This window comes from Suricata suricatta, chromosome 3, assembly GCF_006229205.1.
Source record: "Suricata suricatta isolate VVHF042 chromosome 3, meerkat_22Aug2017_6uvM2_HiC, whole genome shotgun sequence".
Lineage (NCBI taxonomy): Eukaryota > Metazoa > Chordata > Mammalia > Carnivora > Herpestidae > Suricata > Suricata suricatta.
In genome coordinates, this window is record NC_043702.1 from 76152439 (window position 1) to 76178005 (window position 25567).

General features: G+C 40.3%; 1 protein-coding gene across 1 annotated transcript in view; it reads left to right on the plus strand.

The window, feature by feature from the left end:
* The window catches only part of NEB (nebulin), a 206526-nt gene that overhangs the window by 157055 nt on the left and 23904 nt on the right, over window positions 1–25567 (plus strand). Inside the window, exons 119-144 of the mRNA XM_029934594.1 lie at window positions 2659–2763; window positions 3369–3473; window positions 3735–3839; window positions 5187–5291; window positions 5450–5554; window positions 6164–6268; window positions 7243–7347; window positions 8668–8772; window positions 9372–9476; window positions 10861–10965; window positions 11344–11451; window positions 13683–13787; window positions 15402–15506; window positions 15906–16010; window positions 16653–16757; window positions 16847–16957; window positions 17648–17758; window positions 17998–18099; window positions 18209–18313; window positions 18941–19051; window positions 19665–19769; window positions 20304–20408; window positions 22012–22116; window positions 23511–23621; window positions 24049–24159; window positions 24951–25064. Of these exons, the coding sequence (XP_029790454.1) occupies window positions 2659–2763; window positions 3369–3473; window positions 3735–3839; window positions 5187–5291; window positions 5450–5554; window positions 6164–6268; window positions 7243–7347; window positions 8668–8772; window positions 9372–9476; window positions 10861–10965; window positions 11344–11451; window positions 13683–13787; window positions 15402–15506; window positions 15906–16010; window positions 16653–16757; window positions 16847–16957; window positions 17648–17758; window positions 17998–18099; window positions 18209–18313; window positions 18941–19051; window positions 19665–19769; window positions 20304–20408; window positions 22012–22116; window positions 23511–23621; window positions 24049–24159; window positions 24951–25064 (2769 nt within the window). The remainder of the gene's footprint in view (window positions 1–2658; window positions 2764–3368; window positions 3474–3734; window positions 3840–5186; window positions 5292–5449; window positions 5555–6163; window positions 6269–7242; window positions 7348–8667; window positions 8773–9371; window positions 9477–10860; window positions 10966–11343; window positions 11452–13682; window positions 13788–15401; window positions 15507–15905; window positions 16011–16652; window positions 16758–16846; window positions 16958–17647; window positions 17759–17997; window positions 18100–18208; window positions 18314–18940; window positions 19052–19664; window positions 19770–20303; window positions 20409–22011; window positions 22117–23510; window positions 23622–24048; window positions 24160–24950; window positions 25065–25567) is intronic.

Sequence of the window (25567 nt, forward strand, 5' to 3'; positions counted from 1 at the left end):
ACACAAGTTCCCCTGACCTTCAGAGAAAAGTGACCAAGAAGTGTCCTGAAAGTGGTGGCCACAAATATTGAATGAATGAAATCTTGTCATTTGCAACAACTTGAATGGACCTCAAGGGCATTATGCTAAATGAAATAAGTCAGAGAAAGACAAATCCCACATGACCTTTCTTATATGTGGAATCTAATACACAAACACATATAGTGGTCACCATAGGTGGGGAGAAGTGAGTGGGAGAAATTTAGTTTAAATAACCTGAATTGAAAAATACTGATCCAAGCCACTATTCTGGATTTGGAAAATCTTTGGTAGAACCTATAAATCTGTTTTAATAAGGACTTTGGGATTTTTTAGGATTAGGAAAGTTTTAAAAACAATGGGTAAAAAGTTTGATGGCAGAAGGAAGTTCAAGTTCTTGACTTTTGAATTGTCTTTGAATTGTATAGATTCTTGGCTTTTATATGTTGTAGTACTAGGAAGCATGAACAATGCATACCTGAAGTACAGGAGAAATATAGAACAAAGAAAATTACAGAAATGAAATGCGAGAGTCGAATTTTAGTCCCAGATTTACTTCCTAGTTGGCCTCATTATATTAAATTCTCTCAACCTTGATCAGAGAACATTTTCAGATCTTTTATCAAAGCACAAGATGATAAAAGAATGATAGAGCTGAGCCCCTGCATTCCATGGGCTCAAAATGTGTGAAAAGAAATAAGCATCAATATGACAAATGATATTTTATAGGGATAATGAAGACAGTATGGACTCTAGGAGATTTCCAGGGAGATAAAAGGGGGAAGAACAGTCTACGCAAATAAGACAGTATATGAAAATGGCCATCATGAGTTCTTAAAGTTATAAATGATTTCAAATAGCCCAAAAGGAGTGTGGAAGAATGTTAGGAAAAGAGACTGGAAATGTAGGATAGAAGGCAGCTCATGAAGATTCCAGGGCACTACCTTAATATTGGACTTGATGAAAAATCATTGAAGAATTATTTATGAGCATTAATAAAATCTTCTCAGATTTGTGAAGATGAATAAGCCATCTGGAGTGGTCCAATGGAGGACCTAAGAAGGTGTCTTAGGAGGCTGTTGAGGATGTATAGAGAAGAAATGATAAAGGAGGCTGAACTAGGGCAGTGGCTGTGAGAAAGGAGAATGTGGATCAGACTTAAAGGCTATCACAAAGTTAGGAGTCCAGGATTCATGACCATTTATTATGGGAATAAGGGAGAAGTATAAAATGACTCCCCAAGCTTCTGGCCTATATGACTGAGAGATCAAAGGGTCATTTAGTAAAGTAGAGAAAATAGGTGAAGAAGCAGATTTGGGCTGGAGATGGTAATTTAAAGAATGCTACATTGAACATGGTAAGTTCAGGACATTGTTGAAAATTTGGATCTGGCTCAGGAAAAACACTTGATACATAGGTTTGGAAATCCTCAATCTCAAATTGATGATTGAGATCATAGGTACAATTGAGGTTACACAAGGAGACTGTGTAGGGTGAAAGAGGCCAACCCTGACTCCAGCTAGTGGCAGCTAGGGCAGAACCATAGAAGGAAGCCAAAGAGTGCCTAGAAAGATAGGAGGCCACTTAGAATGTCGGAATGGGAGGCAAAGGTGAACACTTTCAGGAACGAAACTGCTGAGCAGTTTTAGTTGCTACAGAGAACTGTTCCTGTATTTGGCAGTTGTAGTTTTTGGTTGTCCTAATAAGAATGACTTTATTGGCATGGTTGGGTGCAAGTCAAACTGTTGCCTTAAGAAACTAATCAAAGGAGAGAAAAAGAATATATACTAGGCTTGGCTGTGAAAAGCAGAAATAAAGTAGTCAGTAGAGATTGAAAAAGCTTAGTGAAGGGAGGGACTAGAATTTGTCAGCAGATGAAGGGAAGGCCTCGAGAAACAGGAAGGTTGCAGGTGTAGAGGGGAAGGGTATAATTAATTGCTAGCACAGTCTTCTAGAATGGGACAGGTGAGTGCTGGGAAACAGAAGAAACTGTCCCTGCATGACCTCTGTTCTCAGAACACTGGGATGTGCAGGATGGTGTCTTCCTGGTCACCAGCCAAGAACATCAAAGACCACGACGCTGGAGATATACCCATGCACAGTGGCAGGATGTTCCTGATCTGTCCTTTCTTTATCTGTAACTGTTGTTCTGATTAAGACATTTACTGTAACATTTACTGTGCTCTCCATGCTTGCAAGGAGGGTATAAAATAAGACGCTGTTTCCAATAGTTTGCCATTAGCCATCAGCTCTTGGTGCATCTCCGTTAGCCATCAGCTTTTGGGGACGTTCATTCCCAATGGCCATCAGCCTTTGGGAAGGAAGGTCGTTGTGTCGATCATCATCTCCCCAGGCCCCCTTCCCTTGAAGAAGATTCTACCACAGGTGAGCACAGGACCAAGGACACTGGAGGCTTGCATAATGAGAAGGTTATAGAATGTCTCTTATTTTGATACAAGGGAAAAAGAAAAGGAGGGCTAGAGAGGTAAGAAAATTATTGGTTTATTGGGTAGAAACTGAGATTGTCGCAATGGGACAGGCTCTGATTTCTTTATGAAGTAGGTAGTAAAAGCATCTCTCAGGAGAGAACATAATGTGTCAATGAAGCAGAAATAATGGTAACAACTGTTTTATGTCCAGCTGGTATACAGAGCTGCAGGCAAAAAGCAGAAGTCTATCTTCACCTCAGTTCCTGATACTCCTGATCTTTTAAGAGCCAAGCGAGGGCAGAAGCTTCAGAGTCAGGTGAGATTCATAAACTTGCAGCGCCGGCATCACAGGGGGTGTTATGTGTGGCTGACGCTCTAGGTCAGTGACAGACCCTCACACGTAGTTGTCCTTGAGAAAACCTCATGGCCTTAACTTCAAGTAGTTTTCCTTTGGGCCATCATGACTGTGGTTTTGTTTTACATAAGCAAGTAATCCCACGTCTACTTTTCTAAGTTGCATACAACTTTTGTTATTGGATGAGAGACCTGTGGACCAAACTGCTTGATTCATTCAGTAGGACCTATCGGATGTTCATGACAAATGAAACCACAGTTTATGCATTCAGATGAAAATGGGGAAAGATGTGTTGAGGGCTCTGTCAGAACCTTCTCATTCTTCCATTGGCTTTCTTTATCACAGGGATTTAGATTGGGCCACACCCAACCAGTATTAGGTAACTAGCATGTTGTGTACATGTTTCCAAATGTGAAAGACAGAAATACATATGATAAATGAAAAACCAGGACAACAACAAATAGACACGGCCCTCCCATTTAGAGGGTAGAAATGAATGAAAATGACTGGGCAGTAAATCATAAGTGTTTTATCTCTCTCACATGTGATCCCTATTCTCTGGTTAGTATCTGTATGTTGAACTTGCCACCAAAGAAAGACCACATCATCACGCTGGAAACCAGACCAAAGCCTTGAAGCATGCTAAAGACGTAAAGGACATGGTCAGTGAGGTAAGTCAGGAATTTGGCACCAACGTACACTGGGTTAAAGAAAAAAAAGTCTTTTCTTAAAACCTTCATTTGTTGCCTCTGAGCAGAGAGCTCATTTCTATAATTGTGCTCAGCAGCATAAAAACACAAAACGTAAAGCTGCTGTCTTATTGAGCCCGATACAGCATGCTTTCTAGCTGAATCTGTGACATGGTTATGAATTGGGAAGAATGAAAACACTCGAACTTACATTTGTCTCTTTCTTCCATCTCTGTTTCTTAGAAAAAGTACAAGATTCAATATGAAAAGATGAAGGACAAGTACACCCCTGTTCCAGATACGCCAATCCTCATCAGAGCCAAGAAGGCCTACTGGAATGCCAGTGATGTATGCATCCTTTTCTTTCTTCTGTTACGACAGTCAAGGTTGCCACACCTAAGAAACAGAGGACATTGCAGTCATCCATACTTCAAGGACCTGGCTCACAACATGGGTCATGAGCACAACACTGAAACCACAAAAGGGCGTAAATAGTAGCAGTCAGGCACAGGAGTTAAGAATAATGCTGAGCGATGCTGAAGGCCTGTTGTTCTTCCCCCTGCTCGTCTGGACAAAACCGTGACCCTTTCTTATAATTCTCTGCCAGGGGTACTTGACAACTAATAGTTACTTTCCCATAACGTCCTGGTCCTGGAGTCAGCCAAACACTGTTTCAAATCTTGTTGCTGTCACTTGCCCGCTGTATGACTCTATATAATTTACTTTATTCGCTGAGACTCTGTTTTCTTATACGTGAAATGAGGATAAGAACTGTGATAATTAAATTAGACAAAACAAGATAACGTACATAATATTCCTGGCGCAGTGCTGGGCTCTTTTTAAATAAAAAGATTTTTTTTAACTTTTTTTTTTTTTTTTGAGAGACAGTAACCAGGATTGTATCTGCCATTGAGTTTGGCTTATGTATAGGTGGCTATCCTCACAAGTAGAGCTGAGCAATTTTATGAGACCTGAAAACTAAAGTTACAATGTCAGGAGAAAAGACATCTTTAATTATGTATTTGTTCAGCTACCCAAAAAGAAAATACTTATTTGAGGTTGAAAACAGACTACTCAGAGAAGTGCCCATGTTGTGTAAATGGGATGAATCTGGTGTGATATTCTTAGGTTAAAGTCAGAGATGTTGTCTCTTGAGATACCACAAAGATCAAGATTACAAAATAAAATTTAAAGACTGCCTCATGGAGAAGGAATTCTAATAGAGAAAATAAATCTTTGTCCTCTTTCTATGTACATTAGTAACTCTTGGCCGCAACAAGGCTCTTTGCTTTTTTCCTCCTCCTAGTTAGCTTTTTGTTTCAGATTTAAATAAACTTCTTAAGTAGTTTTAGATTTACAGAAAAGTTGCAATGATAGTACAGAGAATTCCCATATTATCCTACGTCCATTTCCCTCTTTTGTTAATGCCTTACATTACTATTGAACACTTGTCACAACCAATGAATTCATATTGATACATTATCATTAACTAAACTCTATTTTCTATTCAGGTTTCACTACTTTTTTTCCCAATGTCCTTTTTCTCTTCCAGGATGTGAAAATGAGCTTTTTAATCTCTCCTAAACTTATTCAAGAGAGAAGACTCAAGAGACTTTAAGCTTAAAAGAACTCAATTATTTAAGCTAGTAGCTTTTTTTTTTTTTTTTTACAATCTGTGTACTTTTCTCTTTCCAGCTACGCTACAAAGAAACATTTGAAAAGACCAAAGGAAAATACCACACTGTGAAGGATGCTCTGGACATTGTTTATCATCGCAAAGTCACAGATGACATTAGTAAAGTATGTCCCTACATATTTCTTCTTGTGTTGGGCTTAATAATCTACCAACTTTTTTTTTTTTAAGTACTCTCTTTCTTAAAACTCTCTAGAGAAAAGTAGACTTGTTTTACATGAAAGTTGGGTAAGACTTTATAGCCGTCTTTGTGCTTTCACCATAGGTGAAATACAAGGAGAACTACATGAGTCAGTTGGGGATCTGGAGGTCCATCCCTGATCGCCCAGAGCATTTCCACCACCGGGCAGTTACTGATGCAGTCAGTGATGTGAGTTTCAAAGTCTTCTGTTTTTTACATATAAATTTATATTCCCATGTGGTTTATAAAATTAAATACTGATTAATAATTGAACACTGGGCTGGATTTTAGATCTTCTATATGGATGTTTAAATCCTAAAACTCATTGCTAAATAACTGAACTTTAACTTAGGAGAGAGAAATGTATATTCAAATTTATAAACCTAAATGCATGGTATCATATTACATGACTGGGAATGATATACTTCATTTAAGAAATAGCCCATTTTTGATCATTTGATGAGACAACTTCATAAAGTAATGAGGACACATAACCATGCTCATTTAGAAAGAAATTTCAGCTCTTATATGAAAATACAACTGCTGGGCTAATATACTTTTTAGAAAAATATGCCTACTGAATTTGAACTGCTTTAATTAGTATTAAAGCATATAGAACAATTACCATAAAATGAGCAGAAATCAGTATAGCAGAAACTTTTGTTAAATAATTCCCTTAATACTTTAATATTCTTTATACGTCGGCAGTCAGAGCAACTATCGGTCCTCATCTGTTGATCCTAACCTGCTATTGTGGAGACAGGTTCATAAAATTCTTTGATGATATTCTTCTCCCAGGTAAAATATAAAGAAGATTTGACCTGGCTTAAGGGCATTGGTTGCTATGCGTATGATACCCCCGACTTCACTCTGGCTGAGAAGAACAAGACTCTCTACAGCAAGGTATATCGACTCAAGAATAGGAGCCACCTGCATTTAACATGTTCCAGTGACCACAGAGAGAATTAGTACTGAAGAAATAACTTTTCATATGTCCATCCCTGTCTTTGTTTCTAGACCCTGTAGTTAGAGTGCACACTGAATTGTTCTCTCTACTCAGGAAGTTTCTTAGTACTGACTTCACTGACTCTAGTCATTATTTATGTCATTTATTTGAATTTGATCAAAAGTCATCTCAGTATAACTCCCCATGGCTCTTCCAGAACTCCCTCCCTATGACTGTGTCTCTGAGTAGCTTACCTTGTTAAAGTTGATAGTGGGATTATTTTAATTCACAAATTTGATGTGTGACTTGAGGCAAGTAACTTGGTTTTTATGTCCTTATTTTCCTAGTTACAAAATAAAGCAGTTGGACTAGCTTCCTTTGAATTCTAAAATAAGAGTCAACATATTTTTCTGAAAAGTTGTGGACCACATTCTGTCACATAGTCTTTGTTACAATCCCCTAAAATTGTAAAAAAAACCAAAAAACAAAAAAAACCAAACATTTTTAGTTCATCCGGTCATTTCAAAACAGATGATTAGCTCACCTCTGCTTTAAAGTATTATGATTATCTGATTAATTACTGGAAAATTATTTCAAATCAGTGGATTAAAAATGCCTTCAAGTTTACCTGAAGTAAAACAAAATAATAATCATTATAATATATAGAAACAAAGAAGAAACTGACTTGTGTTTTTGCCTAGAATGGAAGATAGATCTAGTTGACATGCATTCAATAAAGTATGTATTGTGGGGCTAATGGGGCTAGTGTTTAGAGTATTTCATTGCCTTAGGAGACAAAGTAAGTGTTCAGTAATTTCTTGTTAGCCTCCATTGAATGAATTGTTTCAGTTGTATGATAAGATAAATGACATGTCTTATTTTTAAGGTAATCACAGCCTGCTGTCAAGTGACCATGTTCTGTTTTCTCTAGTATAAGTATAAAGAAGTATTTGAAAGGACAAAGTCAGATTTCAAGTATGTCGCAGATTGTCCAATCAATAAACATTTCAAGTATGCAACTCAATTGATGAATGAGGTATGTATGACGTTATCCAGTTAAGCCTATTCAGTTCCCTTAAGAAGTCTATAGAGTTATTTGATTAAAACTCAATACAAAAAAATGACAGGAAATTTTAATTTAAATGTTTAAATATTGATTCAAGATAAAGATTTGGGCTCTTATAATGTCATCATCTGATGGGCTCTGCCAAAAGCAGAGTGAAGAAACTGTCCAATGAATAAAACAAGTGAAGGGACTGTCCAGAGTGGTATAAGGGTCCCAGAGCCGTCATGGGCTCTCTTTGCACTAGCAGGGCAGCACAGCCCTTTAGGTGACAAGAGGAAGAAGTCAAGGATTTTGTTGACTATCAGCTGAACTCCCTTAAACATGATATTGTGTAGAATTGGGAGACCCAAAAGTTCAAGGTTACTTGGGGTCCCTTAATGGCAGTGGTTGGGAATAGCTACCCCTAAAGGGATAGTTGTGATTCATCCATTCAAATGTACTACCATTTGTTACTCATACATTGGTGCAGAGACGTATCCACTTGCATCCAAAATATTTTATATTCTGCCCACTCTTTCCTGGAACTGGTGTAGCAATAATTAAAATTTAGCTTAAAATGGTCAAAATGGGCAAGCTGTGAATTAACTTATGTTTGGATTGCTTTATATTTAATTTCCTGTCATTAGATTTTCCATGGATTTATGCAAATTAAAAACAATTTTAGAAAATTAGTAAAAATCTAAAAATTAAAATATAGTCAATGGCATATTTATTTCAATATATAAATCTTTTGTTGTTTTTGTTATTTTTAAATTTGATATTGTTGATTTTCAGTAGATTTCCAGGCAAGATGACTGAAGAATTACCATCAGTAGCTTCCTAGGAAGACAGTCTTAATATATTTTATTTCTGTTTTTATAGTTTGCAAAGGATTTCCAAGCTCTCATTTATAATCAAATTCACTACTGTTAGAAGACTAGTAGAATTTCCTCATGAATATGCTTTTTTGATTCTCACAGCCTTAGATAGTAAACCTGTAGCTCATCCGTGCCTTATTTCAGATGCCATGAAACCTAACATTGCTAATGGCATCATATTTAGGATGGAAGGTGTTTATGCACAAGGTAGTCCAATTTTGGTGTCATCAGTCAGATCTATCCCAAGCCCCAGGCTTCTCCAGGTGATCTTCACATGACTCTATTTGCCTCCATGTTGTTACTACCCTGGATGCTTTGGGAGCCCACCTCTAGGAATGACCTATTTCTGGCTCTCTGGAGTGTTTATCTTGGGACATTTCTGTGTAGCCTTGAAGTTGTACTCTTGCTTTAATTTGATATGATGTTTGAGCAGAAAAAATACAGAGCTGATTATGAGCAGCGGAAAGATAAATACCACCTGGTAGTCGATGAACCTAGACATCTGCTGGCTAAGATCGCAGGCGACCAGATAAGTCAGGTACTGTGGCGGGGCTGGTGGACAGCCCAGGCAGGACTGTGCTCCAGATTTCTCATGAGATGTTGTTCCGTCTGCTGCAAGGATGTCATAGGTTCTGCCTATGATATTGGGACGTTTTGTTTCAAATATCTGTCTAGCCATTCAAAGAGCCCAAGAGCTATTTGAGTGTGCCAGTCCATGCTCTGTGTCCTCACATATGCTGTGGTGAAGATAAAAAGAAAAGCTGGGTTTCCCCCAACTTTATTTTTCTAGAGGGTCTAATTGTAAACTGCAAATTGAGTTGCAAAAGCAAAAACAAAGACAAAAATTCATGGAAGGAAAGAAGACAGAACACCGTAGTGGATTTTTCTACTCCAGTGATGTCTTCTTTCCTGTAAGGCAGTGCTGGTGGGACGAGCTATATTATCTCCCATTCACAAGGGGAAGGGTCGCAGTTGTACTTGGCACTATAATGTGTTTAGTGTCTTCACCCACAAGTATATTGAGCACATAAAGTGTGTGCCTACATCTCTTCACTCAGAAGTGATTGGGATACAGAGCCATGTTCTTTTCTGTCTTCATAAGTCTCTTCTGTGCTTCACTGCTCTTTGCATGAACAGAGAAAATATAAATCTAGTGCCAAGATGCTTCTGAAACAAGGATGTAATGAAATTCTGCGTCCAGATATGTTGACTGCCCTCTACAACACACACATGTGGAGCCAGGTAATGTCCGATATGATGTGAAAAAGAGATTGCGAGGCCGTGAGGGCATTCACTTTTATGCTTTCCTTGATTTCCTTCCCCTGCACCCTGCCCAAACTGGTTTCACAGGATTCAGCTGCATAAATATTCCTTCCTTACAAATGAACTCTGGCTGTGGCCACGTGTGATGATGCAGCAGCCAGCATCCGTGTGTCATCCGGTAACTCCTAGTAAGATGAACTGAGACTTTTTCAAACTTTATTTCCAAATTAGTATAACATTAATTTCAATTTTTTAATATTTGCCCCAAGACATGGATTCCTTATGGATTAAGGATATTAAGCAGATTCAATGACTTCTAAAATAGCTGAATAATGTTTTCATCTAATATCTATTGTTCAGTGATCACTACAACTGTACTGTTTGGGAGGGATGAAGACCGCAGTGCAGCTCTCGGAGTCTTGTACATATTTATGGCCTCGAGTTCGATGCTAATTTGCTAGGTTATTTCCAACATATTTGTCCTCACACATACGTGTTAGCAATGTTTCTGGTGGCCTTGCCTTCCCACAAGGTCAGGTGAAGCACACACCACCACTTTTCCATCACATGCTGAAAAGTACATGTGAGGCAGCAAAAAACCCAGTGATAATTGCTTAACTACCAGATATAATGTTAGTAAAATGCCATTGTTCCCACACACAAAAAGTTGTTAATCTTTTGTATTAGAAACTCATTTTATCACTTAAGTTGGACACAAAAAATCCTGTTTGCCTGAACTTGTTCCTTTGTCCTGCCTGATATAATCATCAGATAGTTGTGCATGAAATTTTGTTGTGCTCTCTTGTCTCTGCACTGCTTTAAACAGCTTGTGTGCATGAAAAAAAAGCCATGACTTGGGAATTACAAAAATGAGTGTTGTTTTGAAAATGATAAATATTTTATACCATATACTCTCATTTTTTATTTTATATCTCTTTCATCTTTGACATGGATACATGCCTTAAGACGTAATACATATTTGATGTAACATATTTTAAGTGAACCTGTCAGAGTCCAGAGAACAAGGGTCCAGTCCTGGATCTGGGATTCATTCTATCTGAGTCCCTTAGTTCAGTCTTTTAACGTCTCTGGGCCTGAGTTCCCACATGTATGCAAATACAGAAAATATCACTTCTTATTATTTGCTACTCCATTACACCATCACCATCAAATATGGACTTATATTAAACATTTCTGTTAGGATTAAAAGAGAAAGTATGACACCATGCCCTCCATTCCCCACATCTGTGGCTTATGTAATAATCCTACTGTTTGCTGTGGGACTCTCTTGAGAAGAAAGTTAAATTCCTTAAAGCCTGCAATTCTACTTCAAGTTAACTTGTTCTTCTCCTCTACCATTTAGATCAAATACAGGAAAAACTATGAAAAATCAAAGGACAAATTTACCTCAGTTGTAGATACTCCAGAACATCTGCGTACTACCAAAGTCAACAAACAAATTAGTGATGTAAGTACAAGAAACACTGAATGGATTCTCAAGGTCAGGGAGCATTTGCAGATATGGAGACACATTTTTGATTGTCACAATGTCTGGAAGATTCTACTGCCATTTAGTGGGAGGGAGATGGGGATGTTAAATGTCCTGATAAGCTTACAACTCTTCTTTTGTAACAAAGAATTATTCCAACTAAATTGGCAGGCACACCATTTTAGAGGCAAGGGAGCTTTAGCAGAAAACATGAAATTGCCTATTGAGTTTATAGAATGGTCTTCCCTTTATGTACACTAAAAAATACCCAAAAAACTGCCTCTATATTTTACATTACATTATATTGTAAATTGAGATGTACAATATTGTCTCCTTCTGCTTTTACCTCTCCTTCAGATACTTTATAAATTGGAATACAACAAGGCCAAACCCAGAGGCTACACCACAATCCACGACACACCCATGTTGCTGCATGTCCGAAAGGTCAAAGATGAAGTCAGTGATGTAAGTACAAGGTCGGCTTTGCAGCCCTTCTTATCTTGGGCTCTTTCTTACCTGATAGAACAAACCCTTTTTCAGTTATCTATTCCTGTGTAGCAATCAACCTAAAACTTCGTGGCTCAAAACAAAAATCATCTTTTTTTTGCTCATGAATTTTTAAAATTTTTTTAATGTTTGTTTATTTTTGAGAGACAGAGTGTGAGTGGGGGGAGGGAGAGAGAGAGAGAGGGATACACAGAATCTGAAGCAGGCTCCAGGCTCTGAGCTGGAGTCCAACACGGGGCTCTAACTCATACGAATAGTGAGATCATGACGTGAACTGAAGCTGGATGCTTAACCGACTGAGCCACCCAGGTGTCCCTTTTTGCTTATGATTCTGTGAACTAACTGGGCACAGATGAGTGGACCCTCTGTCCTGTGTTGGCAGGCAGCTGAAGCCCAGGTGGACCAGGACATCCAGGATGGGTCACTCACATAGCTGGCAGCTGAGGATGGCTCTAGGCTAAGAGCTGGACTGTTGTATAGGCAGGAACCTCTGTTAGAGTCCTTTCACATGGCTTGTGTGTGTCAAAGCACACTAGAAGGGTTCCAAGAGGTGGCAATAGAAACTTCCAGACCATTTAAGGGCTACTCTTAGAAGTGACAGAGTCACTTTCACCATATTTTGCTAGTCACAGTGCATATTCAGATTCAAGGGATGAAGATATAAGTGCCACCTTGGATGAACCAATAGCAAGATCACATTTCAGAGAAGCATGGAGGGGGTGCTGGTAGTGGGGTGTGGCATTTTTGAGGCCATTTTGAAAAAGGCAGTGTGCCATAAACATTATAAATATCCTGTCAGCTTTGTCTGGACCCAGAAGAACAAGGCAGCCATTAAATTCTAATACTCTGAATTTGAGGAGAAAATGTATTAATACATTTTCAGATATGTAGCTAGATTCTGTGGTTGAAAGCCATCTCTGTTTTAGTTTAAAAAATAGATTAAAAATTTTTAAAGAACTCTATGGCTATCTGGGCACCAGAAAGCATAGTAAAGGCAACGGTAGAATAGCTCATCCCCACTCCAAAACCTGACTATGGTTGGTGCACAGGAATTCTTTGGTAGATAAATAAATGTGTTCACACTGTTGACCCGGAGTTGCCAAGAAAAATGTTGAATACATCCAGTGCACTGTTGATGAAGGCAGAAATGTATAAAACATTTAAATATTTTTTCATACTTTTTATGTGAAAATAAGTTTTGGCACTTCAAACATGAACATCACTGATTCATAAACATCTGTCAAATCTTTATGTGAAGCAGTCCATTCCCTCTTACTGTAGAAAACAAAGCGTTTCTGTATCCATTCCCCCAACTTTCTGATTATAATAATAACTGGAGATATGAAAAATATGGATTTCCATGCCTTTCCTCTAAAAATACTGATTTACTAGGTCTATGGCAAAGTGTCACACAATTGTGATTTATATGATCACACTACGGGGCTTCCTTTTACTTCACATTTAACACTAAAACCTAAAATCCTCTGCAGCAAGTAATAGAAGACCCAACAATGGTCCAGAGCCTGTATTTAAGAGTAGCAGAAGTGGATGAAGCTAGAAACGTCAGGCCCAGGATGGACAAAGTACCTGTTGAGCCCACAGAGGCTAAGTAAGCTTTCCTGCTCTCTCTCTGCCATCCAGACCCACACATGCCCCAACTTGCTAGATGTGGCTCTGGCAATGATGGTCGTGGACACACCCATCAGTTCCTTCATTTATCAAAAACTGATACACGATCTTTGTCCTCAAGGGGTTCACCTTACTGGAAGAACAGACTGATAAGCACATAATTACATCATAAGGTAACAGCCAGAAAGTGGGGGCACGGACAGAGGGCAAGACTAACAACGTCTGGGTAAGCTAGTGGGCGGAAGTTTCTCTTCCGTCAGCAGTTTTCAAGATGTTAGAACTCAGGATTTTCTAATTTTGGAAAGGGAGAACACACATGGCCCTTTCAGCCAAGGTTGGGGGACCTAAATCCTACGGTGACACTGGTGAGCATATTCCATGTGTTCTGGGGAGCTAGTTTTAAGACATGAGGCAGAAAAGTGCCTGGCTGCATTCTTCACAACAGATTTGCTCTGTCTTACGAAGCATTGTGTATTATAGTCATGGTTTTAATTTCTTGTTTTTTTTTTTAAAGTAGGCCACCATAAAAATCATCCTTGTCACTGTGTTTCCTCCCACAGCTGAAATACAAAGAAGTTTACCAAAGAAATAAGTCCAACTGCACCATTGTTCCAGATGCTGTTCATATCAAAGCAGCCAAGGATGCCTACAAGGTCAACACCAATGTAAGTTCCAGAAACTTCCCTAAGTCTAATGGGGGATTTATCAGCTCCTGCAGGACACATAACCTCCTTTTACACATCTTCAGGTGACTGAGCTGTAATGAGTCTGGATCAAGAGTTAGGCCCCAGGAGCATGACTAATGACGCCGGAATCTAAATGCTGCCTTTGGTTGTGACAAAGGAGAACGGGGAAGAGCAAAGAGGGCCTTAAGCCGTACCACAGACGGCGCACCCTCAGCAGTGTGCTAGGTGGCGGAGAAATAGGAGACTTGATTCTGAAATGAAGGTTGCATTTTGGAAAGTGTTTCAGCATCTTTCATTCCCTGCACTCTCTGTATCCTCCTCCTGCCCTGAATCCTAGAATCCGCTTCTTCTGGAAAACACACACATCCCCATATGTGCACATGCACACGCCCCCCCCCCCCACATTTTAGTCACGTGACACTGTCAGAAGTTGGCCTAGGCCTTTCTCTTGCTCAAATCTCCCTGTATGGACTCGATTCTTTTTTTGTGGTGGGACATCTCAAAGCCTCAACCACAGAAACATTTCTGTGCATTTAGATGAGTATTGACTTTTAAAAGATATATAGATGGTTAAATAATGAAACCATAATAATTCAATGTCCACTAGTGCCAGAGGGGATGTATATTTTTCGGGGTCAGCAGACACCTTTGGGGGCTGGCAGGTGGCTTACAGGTATCCCAAAGATGGATGGAGGGATGGCTAGCAGGGTAAGTATGTGAAAAAGCAAATACAATAAAATGTACATTGTAGAATCCAGGCATGCATGGATGGATGGGTGTTCTCTAAGATTCTTGCAGCTCTCTTGTATATTTGAAAAACTTCACAGTAACATGGGGGGGGTGTGGAACTCAATAAATAGCGTCAAAAGCAAACCGCACATCAAAAGCATGCAGATTTTATTATGTGCAAAATGTACCTTGGCAAAAAAGAGGGAGAAAGAATGAGGAAAGAAATGTGCCTGATAGTGAGGGCCCTTCCAAGGACAAATTAAATAATGTAGCTCCTGTACCTCAGATCTGGCCCCCGGCAGCCAGCTGCCCAGGTCAGGTGAAAGTCTAGCAAGTGTGCAAGTGTCTCCGAAGCCAATCTCTGCAGGTTCAAGTCCCACCTCTGCCGGTTACTAGCTGCCTCCCCTTGGGCAGTTTGTTTAGCCCTCTCGACAGTTCCTCAGCTGTCAATTTCATGTGGTTGTCATAAAGATTAAAATGAGTTAATAATTTTGAAGTACTTAGAAGAGTGCCTGGCATGAAATAAATACTATAAACTTAATAATTAAAAAGACAGTTAAGCCAGAGTTTAGCTAGAAGTTAACAGTACTTGACTCTGAAGATGATAAAGCTGCACTAGCAGAGTTAGAGAAATTGTAGGATTATTTCACCTGGAGGGCTTTACAATTTTTAGCCCCTGTTTTGAGACCAAATGGTCCCACAAGATGACCTTTTAAATGGCTGACTAGTTGTATAGATTGTACAGAAATGCTAATTGGGGCTCTCTCTGGTGTAAAGAACCGTGATTTGTCCCTCTGTGCCAAATGCACAGTTATGAATTCACCCACCAACCACAATGACTGATTTCCATCTTGTTATAAACAGCTGGACTACAAGAAACAGTATGAGGCCAACAAAGCCCACTGGAGGTGGACCCCCGACCGACCGGACTTCATCCAGGCGGCCAAGTCATCCCTGCAGCAGAGCGATGTGAGATGGGAGAGAGAGTTGGGCTGTAGGACATGCCTGAGACAGAAAAATTAGAAACTATTCATAATAACCACTGTTGCGGGTGACAACCTAGCTCACTTGGGATCCAGTCAGGATGGGGGCAGAGGCAGCGGGAGGGATGGGAGGCAAGTGCAGGAGGCCAAGGCGCCATGGAGCCTGGTCTCCCACACGCGGGGTTGGAAATTGGGGTGAGCAGGCTGGGAGGGCTTAGTCCTGACCTCAGGGCTGGAGGTGGGGAGCCCAGCACACAGTGAGGGGCCAGGAAGCCTCTGCCCCCCCCCCATTCTGATAGCAAGTCCTTATAGTACCCTTCAAAGGAGGATCCCTTACAAATTTAATCAAATGCCTGCTTCTTCCTCTGCCCTTCTGCTGTTTCAGTTTGAATATAAGCTGGATAGAGAGTTCCTCAAGGGTTGCAAGCTTTCTGTCACTGATGATAAAGACATGGTCCTGGCCCTGAGGAATTCTCTAATAGAAAGTGACGTAAGTATCCAGTGCCTTCCATGATGGCTAATCTCACTCAGGGCCGTCCTCTGTGGCACAGTCCCTGGTGACACCCAAGGAACGCAGAGGAGGCTGCTGGTCCTGAAATACGACCCTTTCCCCTGAACACCAGCGACATGGCAGAGTAGGGCCACAGCAGGGGGAAACCGTTAAATCTGGGTGTCCCTTCTTTTATACTGCACCACAGGTGAGTCACACAGCAAGAATTGGGAGCTGAAGTTCTGACCGGATTCTATGTGGAAACACTCACTTTGTGTGATCATATTCTTTCTATGCTGCTGTTTCCTCGTCTATAAAGGAGAAACAGTAATGCCTCCCAGGATTCAAGGGAGGATTAAATGACATGTTTGAAAGTCCTTTGAACTAAGGCAAGGTGTATAAAGAAAGATTCATCATGAGATCCATTTTGATTGTTATTGAAGCCTCAATTTACAAGAGAGAAAGAACATCTCTTTTGTACATGTCCCATGATTTCCACACATCAAATCTTTTGTTGAGTTTAATGTTCATCCTATGTCAATGGTGCTGTTTTTCTAGCTCTAGATAGAGTGATTTGGGGACTGAATAAATATATACAGGACACCCAACGGAATTAAAGAAATATTTTTTTCACCCCTGTAGCTGAAATACAAGGAGAAACATTTCAAGGAACGAGGAACCTGCCATGCCGTGCCGGACACTCCTCAGATCCTCCTGGCAAAGACCGTCAGCCATCTGGTGTCTGAGGTAATCCTCTCGCAGCCATATGCTCTGCCTCCATCTTGGGCTACTGCCCCAGGCAGACACCCTAACAAGCTCTCTGTGGCTTCCTTCAGAACAAGTACAAGGACCACGTCAAGAAGCACTTGGCCCAGGGCTCATACACAACACTGCCAGAAACCAGGGACACTATTCATGTCAAGCAAGTGACCAAGCATGTCAGTGATGTAAGTGACCAGCCCCATGACTCTTGGCAGCAGCAATGCCACTTGACTGTAGGATCCAGAGAAATCTGGCACAAGCTCTCCTGTATGTTGCTTCATCCTTACCATCAGTGCCTGTTTGTGAATTTTCAATTCTGCTTCAAAGGACTTGATATTTATTAGGTTTCAAATTATGGCAACAATAGGAGATGTGGGTTTTGCCACAGGGCGTGTTATCTGCAGTATAAGATGTTAGTAACCTAGCGTTAACAACAGGTGGAAGCGTTGCTGATTAAGAGTGGCTTCTCCTGTCATTAAACTGCTAAACAATTTTAGAGAAGTAAAACCACTACTTTGTACGTCTATCATCTCTGTCCACTTTGTCCTTATCAATGATACTTTAATAATCATGGCATTATATTTTTATGAGCCACAAATGGTTCCTGAATGTATTTTTCAAAGATAGAAAAGATAAATGAAAGAGCTTAACTGACTTGTAGTCAGTTCCCCAAAGATTGCTTTGTGTTTCAAGTGTTGGGTTCCAGGACAGAAACAACCAACAAGAACTAGAGTCTGGATCAAAGATCCAGGTCCCACACTGAGGCCAGAATGGCGAGCCATGGATTTTCCTGGAGATCTTTTCCTAGTTCTTCAAGTAAATGAGTTCAGTTCCCAGACTCCTCTGCTCACACAAGTAATTCTGGCTCTCTTTAGACAAATTACAAAAAGAAGTTTGTCAAGGAGAAAGGGAAATCCAACTACTCCATCATGCTGGAGCCACCAGACGTGAAACATGCCATGGAAGTGGCCAAGAAGCAGAGTAATGTAAGTTCCGCCTCTTCACACTCTGAGGGGTCCTGCTGAACCAGTGGACCCCAAACTGGAGCATCCTGGGCTGTTTCCAGTGAGTGGTATCCCACCTTGTCTGTCTGGTAGTTTAAAAAATATGGTAGCTTAAAAAATTGGTTTGGTCTTCATCAAAAGCTTCCTTGTGCCTAACGAGGACATTTTCAAAGGTAGCATATCTCCCAAGTGAGTAAACACTCTTTTCTCTCCAAACATAGGTTGCTTACAAAAAAGATGCCAAAGAAAACCTGCATTACACCACAGTGGCCGATCGGCCGGACATCAAGAAGGCCACACAGGCAGCCAAACAGGCCAGCGAGGTAAGGGTGTGGTTAAAATGTACCTGCTCCCCAGAGGTCACTGCCACCAAGTAGTACCAGGCACCCACCCCCTAGAATGTATTGCGCATTTGGGTTTTCTTTGATTCAGGTGGAGTACAGAGCCAAGCACCGCAAGGAAGGCAGCCACGGGTTAAGCATGCTTGGTCGCCCAGACATTGAAATGGCCAAGAAGGCAGCCAAGCTGAGCAGCCAGGTAATACAGAGGGGCGAGCGGCAGCTCTCATGTGAGAAACCTGTGGGAAGAAGCTATTCCTGGAATGATAGTGCAATAGGAGCGACAAAAGAGATGCTCAGTCTTTGATAGCAGTGCTGAGCTTGGAAAAGTTGTATCATGAAGGCGTACCGAAGACCTTCTCCCTCATTTCTGTCGAACGTCTCCAGGCTTTTCTCATTCTCCAATTTCCCATTTATGGGTGTGTCTAGATGTTTGTGTGCCTAACTGTCTTCCTAGAAGAAGAACATCAGTGGTGAGGGCCTACTGGCACCTGTCCTCAGGGGGGGTGTCATACTTGAGTCAACTGTGGGAACTTACCAGGCAAGAGTGATGAAATACCAACTCCTGGAACCCAACAAGATGTAGTCACTTTTATTCTTTCATTCAACATCCATACATGCATGACTGGGCTCAGAACCAGGAGATGAACAGATGAACATAACTCTTAGCTATGCTCTTTTTACTCTTCCAAGGGTCCTAGTCTGGATAATAAGTTATGTGGTCACTTTATATACAACATGCTCTTTGTATTTATATTTCCTCATTTCCTTATTTTCAAATTAACTGATGTTCAGAAATAATTTGGAGTTTTGCATTTCCTGTTAGGTTCAATACCGAGAAGATTTCAACAAAGAGAAGGGCAAAACACCAAAATACAATCCAAAAGACAGCCAGCTCTACAAAGTCATGAAAGATGCTAACAATCTCGCAAGTGAGGTATGTGTCTGGCTCAGTCAGAAGAGTATACGACTCTTGGATCTCAGGGTCAAGAGTTCAAGCCCCATGTTGGATGTAGAGATTACTTAAATAAATAGCATGTACAGTTGGCGTGGCAACAACATTGTTGTCCACTTACCACCATTATCTTCATCACCCCAAACAGAAACTCTACAGCCATTAAGCAGTCATTCTCCATTCCTCTCTCCCTCCAGCCCCCTGGTAATCTCTATAATCTCTTTTCTGTCTCTGTGATTTTGCCTATTAGAGAATTTTATGTAAGTGGAATCATACAATATTTGTCTTTTTTTGTCAGCTTATTTCACTAAGCATAATGTTTTCAAGGTTCCTCCATGTCACAGCATTTGTCAGAATTGCATTTCTTCTCATGACTACATGGTAATCCCATTGTATGTAGACACCAGTTTACTTCTCCATCTGTTGATAGACCCTTGAGTTGTTTCCACTGTTTAGCTACTGTGAACAAGGTGTGTGATTTTCATCACCATCTCCAGCATCTGTGGCAGGATATGGGATTTCTTAGCATGGCTTCCGTTAGTACTGTTTTCCATTTCCTATTTATGTGCTTTCTTTCTTCCCCTTTGACATGCAGGTTAAATATAAGGCTGACCTGAAGAAACTTCACAAACCTGTGACTGATATGAAGGAGTCTCTGATTATGAATCACGTCCTGAATACAAGCCAGCTTGCCAGTTCTGTAAGCTCAGTCATTTGCTGCAGCAACAGCGTGTCTCACCCCCTCGTGGCTGAGCTGCTTGGCTGAGCTCACACGCATCTCCTTCTCTGCTCCTGAGAGGCTAGATTTATCAGAAATCTCTTCTCTTATTTGAATACATTCTTCCAAATTAAACAGTCTGTACATTCTCCACTGACTAACATCCCTCAGAATATAAAAATTCTTTTATTCTTTAGAGTATTGAAGCTTTTATTTCCCAATTAACTAAGCCCTTCCCTCCCTCTAAGGACATACAATTATGGTTTGGAATAATTTTTTTTCACTTCCCACTTTTAAAATCTACTTTGAATAGCCCGTCTGGCCAAAGTGTTTACCATCCTGTATTAACTGGCTGTACTGAACGTGGCTCTTCCTCCTTTAAAAGCCCACTGAATGTCTGTGGGTTTTAATTTGGTCTTGACAGTGCTGCTGTGTAAATGTCTAACCTAAAGAGGAAAAACAGAAATGCTGAGCAGCTTTTTTTTTTCAATGTGTCTTTCTGCCACTTCCCCTTAGTACCAGTACAAGAAGAATTACGAGAAGAGCAAAGGCCACTACCACACGATACCAGATAATCTGGAGCAGCTCCATCTGAAGGAGGCCACGGAGTTACAGAGTATAGTAAGTCACTCAAGACGCCTTCTTTCCTGATGCTCAGTCAGCCAGTGTCAGAAATGTTCATGGATCCCCCTCAGAACGGTAGTTAGAGTTTTAATAACCATTGCGGGGGAGAAATGCCCAAAGATACAAGGGGGCTTGGAATTTAGCGGCATTTTGAAACAAAATTTTATGTTCTAAGTAACAGCATTGACATGCATTGGAGACATAGTGCCTGTGTATGGAAAGTGTGTTATTCAGATACTGGCAGGGGCTGGAAGCCTACAGATTTTATTACAAGGGGGATAGACCCCTCACACCAACCCTACTGTGCCCTCACAAGTCTGCACCCCACTCAGGAAGCCTTACAATGATGATAGGGAGCCTTAGGAGGATTTTGAGCAGAGAAGTGACATGGCCGGATATACCATTGAAGTATCTGTGGGGATTTAAGAAATTGCAAAATTTGGGGGTGCCTGGGTGGCTCTGTTGGTTAAGCCTCCGACTTCGGCTCAGGCCAGATCTCACGTCCGTGGGTTCGAGCCCCACATCAGGTTCTGTGCTGACAGCTAGCTCAGAGCCTGGAGCCTGCTTCCAGTTCTGTGTCTCCTTCTCTCTCTGCCCCTCCCCCTCTCATGCTCTGTCTCTCTCTGTATCAAAAATAAATAAAACATTTAAAAAAAAAAAAAGAAATTGCAAAATTTGTAAAATAAAGATTCTCCAAAGAAAGGACTCAGAGAAGGAGTTTGCTGTCATATGACTTCCTATATCACAATTTATTTAGGTTGGCAATATTTAGGTTTCTTGTTGGGCATTCACAGAGAGGGCTAACTTACTAGAAGTGTCTTCATGTCATCTGTGAAATAGCTCGTACCCCGGGCTTTCTGTTTTCAGCAAGATTAGTGAGACTGAGCATTGCCTTTAAGATGCTGTGTGAGCAAGGGCCTCTGCTTCACTGACTTTTAAGTTCTGAATATCTATGGGCTGCCCCCACTCCTAATCACGCGTTAGGAGGAGGAGGACATTGTATTTGTAAAATAGCTTGGGGGGTCTTTTGTGAAGGTCAGATTTATTAGTGAGTCAACATGGAAATGAGCTTTCCTTTTTATATGAACTTCCATTGGCCACATTGAATATGTGACCAATTATGATCTAGATCCAGGTATTAACACAGGCAACTTTATTTATATGTCATCTTTCAAATCAAGACCCCAGGTCTCTGATAAAAGTCCTCACGGAAGAAAAACTGGAGATATGTTTCAGAAATATGGACAGATGCTGTGGTTAAAATGTTCACAGCTGCACATATCAGATCTTGTCCAGCCTTCATGTTATGGTGGCTTTTCCCACGCATTTCCTTCCTCAACATTTCTCTCAGCCAATTCTTCTGCAGTGATTCTTCTGTCTCCTTGGACTGAACATAAATCCTATTATGCCTTTCAGACAGTAATGGTGTTTTCTCCCGGGCAATAACAAAAAGGGACTAGATCTGAAACACACCAGGAACCTGTTTGAGTGGCAATGAGGTGACACTTAGGCGGACTAATGTATCAGTTTTCTATCCCTTAACTGGCCTCTGTCTGAATTGATCAGAGGAGAGCTAGCTAACAAGGCTTTTCATCACTAGGTAAAATATAAAGAAAAGTACGAAAAGGAACGAGGAAAGCCCATGTTGGACTTCGAAACACCAACGTACCTCACTGCCAAAGAGTCTCAGCAGATGCAAAGTGGGGTAAGTCCTACAAAAACGTACCACACAACAAACCTACCTGTTAAAAACAAACTTCCCACACGTGTCCAGCCTTCTGTTACCCAAAAGCTGTAGATGATGGAAATTTTATTAACATGTGGTCATAACATTTTTCCATCTCAAAAATTTTATTCAATTATAACAAGTATTCTGAATAGTAAACATTTGCCATATGTTTTATTTCAATTCTCATTTCCATAGCATTAGAGCATAACAAACTATTCCTAACTGTGAAACAAACTATATGGACTGTAATATGAAGTTTTCTTTGACAAATAAGAGTTTCCCTTTGCACACCATGGACTTTGGATTGCTCTTGTCTCAGTAGAAAGCTCCAACCAAACAAAAGATTAGTGATCAAGATGTTTATTAAAACAGCAAAAGCCAAGATGTCATATTTCCTATTTTAGAGATGTAACCAGAAGCATCTAAAAATGTCTTTGTTTATTTTTCCTTTTTAAGCAACCGTGGAGAAGAATGGAATCTCATTTTGAATGTTAGGAAGTCTGTTTTCATTGGGAAACAGACTTATTTTGGATTGCTTTTTACCTCTCCCCGATGGGGCATATCTCCAACTATACAGATAAATGGTTGTTAACAAAGTAGCACTTTGCAGAGCTTTCTGGTATATCAAGTAATCAAAAATTTAACATAGCTTCATACAATTAATGAATCTGTGTAAAGCTATGGGAGTTCCTTGTACTAGTCTTGTACCTTTTCTGTAAATTTAAAATTCTATCAAAATTAAAAATTGTAAAAGTGACGTTCCAACGTTTATTTCAAGTCTCGTGGTGCAAATGCCTAGTCCAGGGATTGGAGAGGAGACGGGTAGTTGTGACTCCTGACAGCTGACAAAACCTTAGGATTTCTCTGTGCCTTACTGTCCACTGTATCTCCTCAGAAATGACAAATAATGGGCCATGATTATGAAAAAAGCCAAATTTGCATTCAGTGCCCTTAGGCTCTCCTTCCTCTGCATTGTTATTTTCCCCTCACTTACTTCAAGTTCAGAAGTAAAATCTTGTTGCCTCAGGAGAGATGACAAGGATTCAGTCTGGATGGCGCACGTGACCTTGCTCTCCTGCCCTATCGTGAAGTAGGGGTGGGACAGCCTGTTCACAGCATTTGACAAATGAACGAGGAGCCCAGCAAGGCTGCCCAGCTGCTGAATCTCTTCCGGGTCCTTTGCTGTAGACGACAAATTTGCAGAGTAATCAGACACGTTTCAAATGTGTGAACTTCAGCACAACTATGATCTGGTTAAAAGGCCATGCATAGAAGAACAATGTTATAATTTTTTTTTCTTCCTAGGTTTGAGAAATAAGTTGTGATAAAGATTATTTTTTTAATTTTTGTTTCCTTCCTACTGACATTAGAAAGAATATAGGAAAGATTATGAAGAGTCCATTAAAGGCAGAAACCTGACGGGCCTGGAGGTCACGCCAGCTTTATTACATGTCAAATATGCAACCAAAATAGCCAGCGAGGTAGTCCCCACTTGGTCTTTTCTTCCCTCCTGATCCCAATAATTGCACTAATGACACTCATCAATGTGTTCCTTCTACCATGTTCATCACTACCTAACTTCTGCAGTTTTCAAGTTGGATTCACATATGTTTGGTATTACTGCCTAATCTATTAGCCACGTTAATTCTTATTTTTTAATTGAATACCTAATAAAATATGCTTACCTTAGCATCCTGGTATCCTAAGAATGCCTAGTTTCTTATCTGATATTTAGTATTAACCAATGAAGCTTATAGCCTGCCTTTATGCATATCTTTAATCACTAAACTATAACTACCTAAAATTGGAAGGGTACTTCCTCCTTTTTTTTTTTTTTTTTGGCTCTTTATTTAAAAGGAACAGTCCAGATTTTCTTGTCAGTGATGTTGCTTTTGTTTTGTGATATAGAAAGAATACAGGAAAGATCTAGAGGAAAGCATCCGTGGGAAAGGTCTCAGTGAAATGGAAGACACACCTGATATGCTAAGAGCAAAGAACGCCACTCAAATCCTCAATGAGGTAGGCCCACCGCCAGCTGCATGCTTATAAGTAACAGGCCGTCTTCCTCCTCCAAGCCGAGTTACACTGAGAAGGGAAGAGAGAAAAAGATTTCTGAATTTCAAATTATGTATCCAACATGGTTATTAACCATTAAATAAAAGATATCTCAACTTCTGACGAGTTGATATTATAACAGTTTGTATCCTGTGGCTATCACAATCTGCTATTTAGCTATTTGATAGATAAATGGATGGACAGATAGGTCTATTTGACTTAACCATAATCCATTTGGTGTGCTCATTTAAGTTAAATTACCATATTGGAGTATTGTGTACCTAAGTTCAAAACTAGTTATGTAGCAGCCCAAATTTAAAATTTCCTTTATACTTTGGTTTTCTTTTTATTGAGTTTTTTAGAGAGAGAGTGAGTGAGCAAGTGAGGGAGGGGCAAAGGGAGAGGAAGAGTGAGGGTCCCAGGCAGGCTCCACGCTCAGAACAGAGCCCAATGTGGGATTTGATTTCATGACTGTGAGATTATGACCTGAGCTGAAACCAGTACTCAGATGCTTAACTGACTGAGCCATGCAGGTGCCCCTATACTTCGATTTTCCAAGCAGAGAATGCTAAAAGTGTTTAACACATTGCCATGAGTGTATAGTTTCCTAAAATGGGCTTCTCTGTCACTACTGCATGTGACCACATGGAATGGTGAAGGTGAACACTAGTAACAGAAGTGGTGTATTACATGGACTTATATTCACTCTATACATTGTTGTGGAAGTTAGGTAATTTTTTTAAATGCTACTACAGAAAGAATATAAGAGAGACTTGGAGCTGGAAGTCAAAGGAAGAGGCCTGAATGCCATGGCCAATGAAACTCCTGACTTCATGAGGGCCAGGAATGCTACTGATATTGCCAGTCAGGTCAGTGTTACTATTTCATGTTAATCTTAAGAAAAAAAAGTTGTGATTATAACAATACAGTATTGTCCTTCTATTGTCTTACTTGGTCAATAACAGTAATATGTATATAGTGGCATTTTTAAACATCTGCCTGATGGAATTCATTCTAAGATAAGAATCAGAAACCCTTTGCCAGGCCTGCAAAAAGTTTGTCTGTCTTTCTGAGTCTGTAACCACAGAAGACATTCAGAGCAAAGAGTAGAACTTGGGGAACTTGGAGCTGGGGTAAATTCTGACATCCTGATTGTATTTCTTCATCAACCCCCCCCCCCCCACCCATTCAGCACCAAGAATTCCTTGCTTAGACTATTTTGGGAGTTTTTCTTTTCCTCCTTTCAAGAGCTAAATTTAAAGTGTAGTTTTTAAACATCCCATGTTGTCCTTTGCTTATCTGTCCTGCTCCCAGCTCTTCTATATGTAAACAATCCATGGCTTAGGATGTGTTGATGACCTTGCTCCTTTCC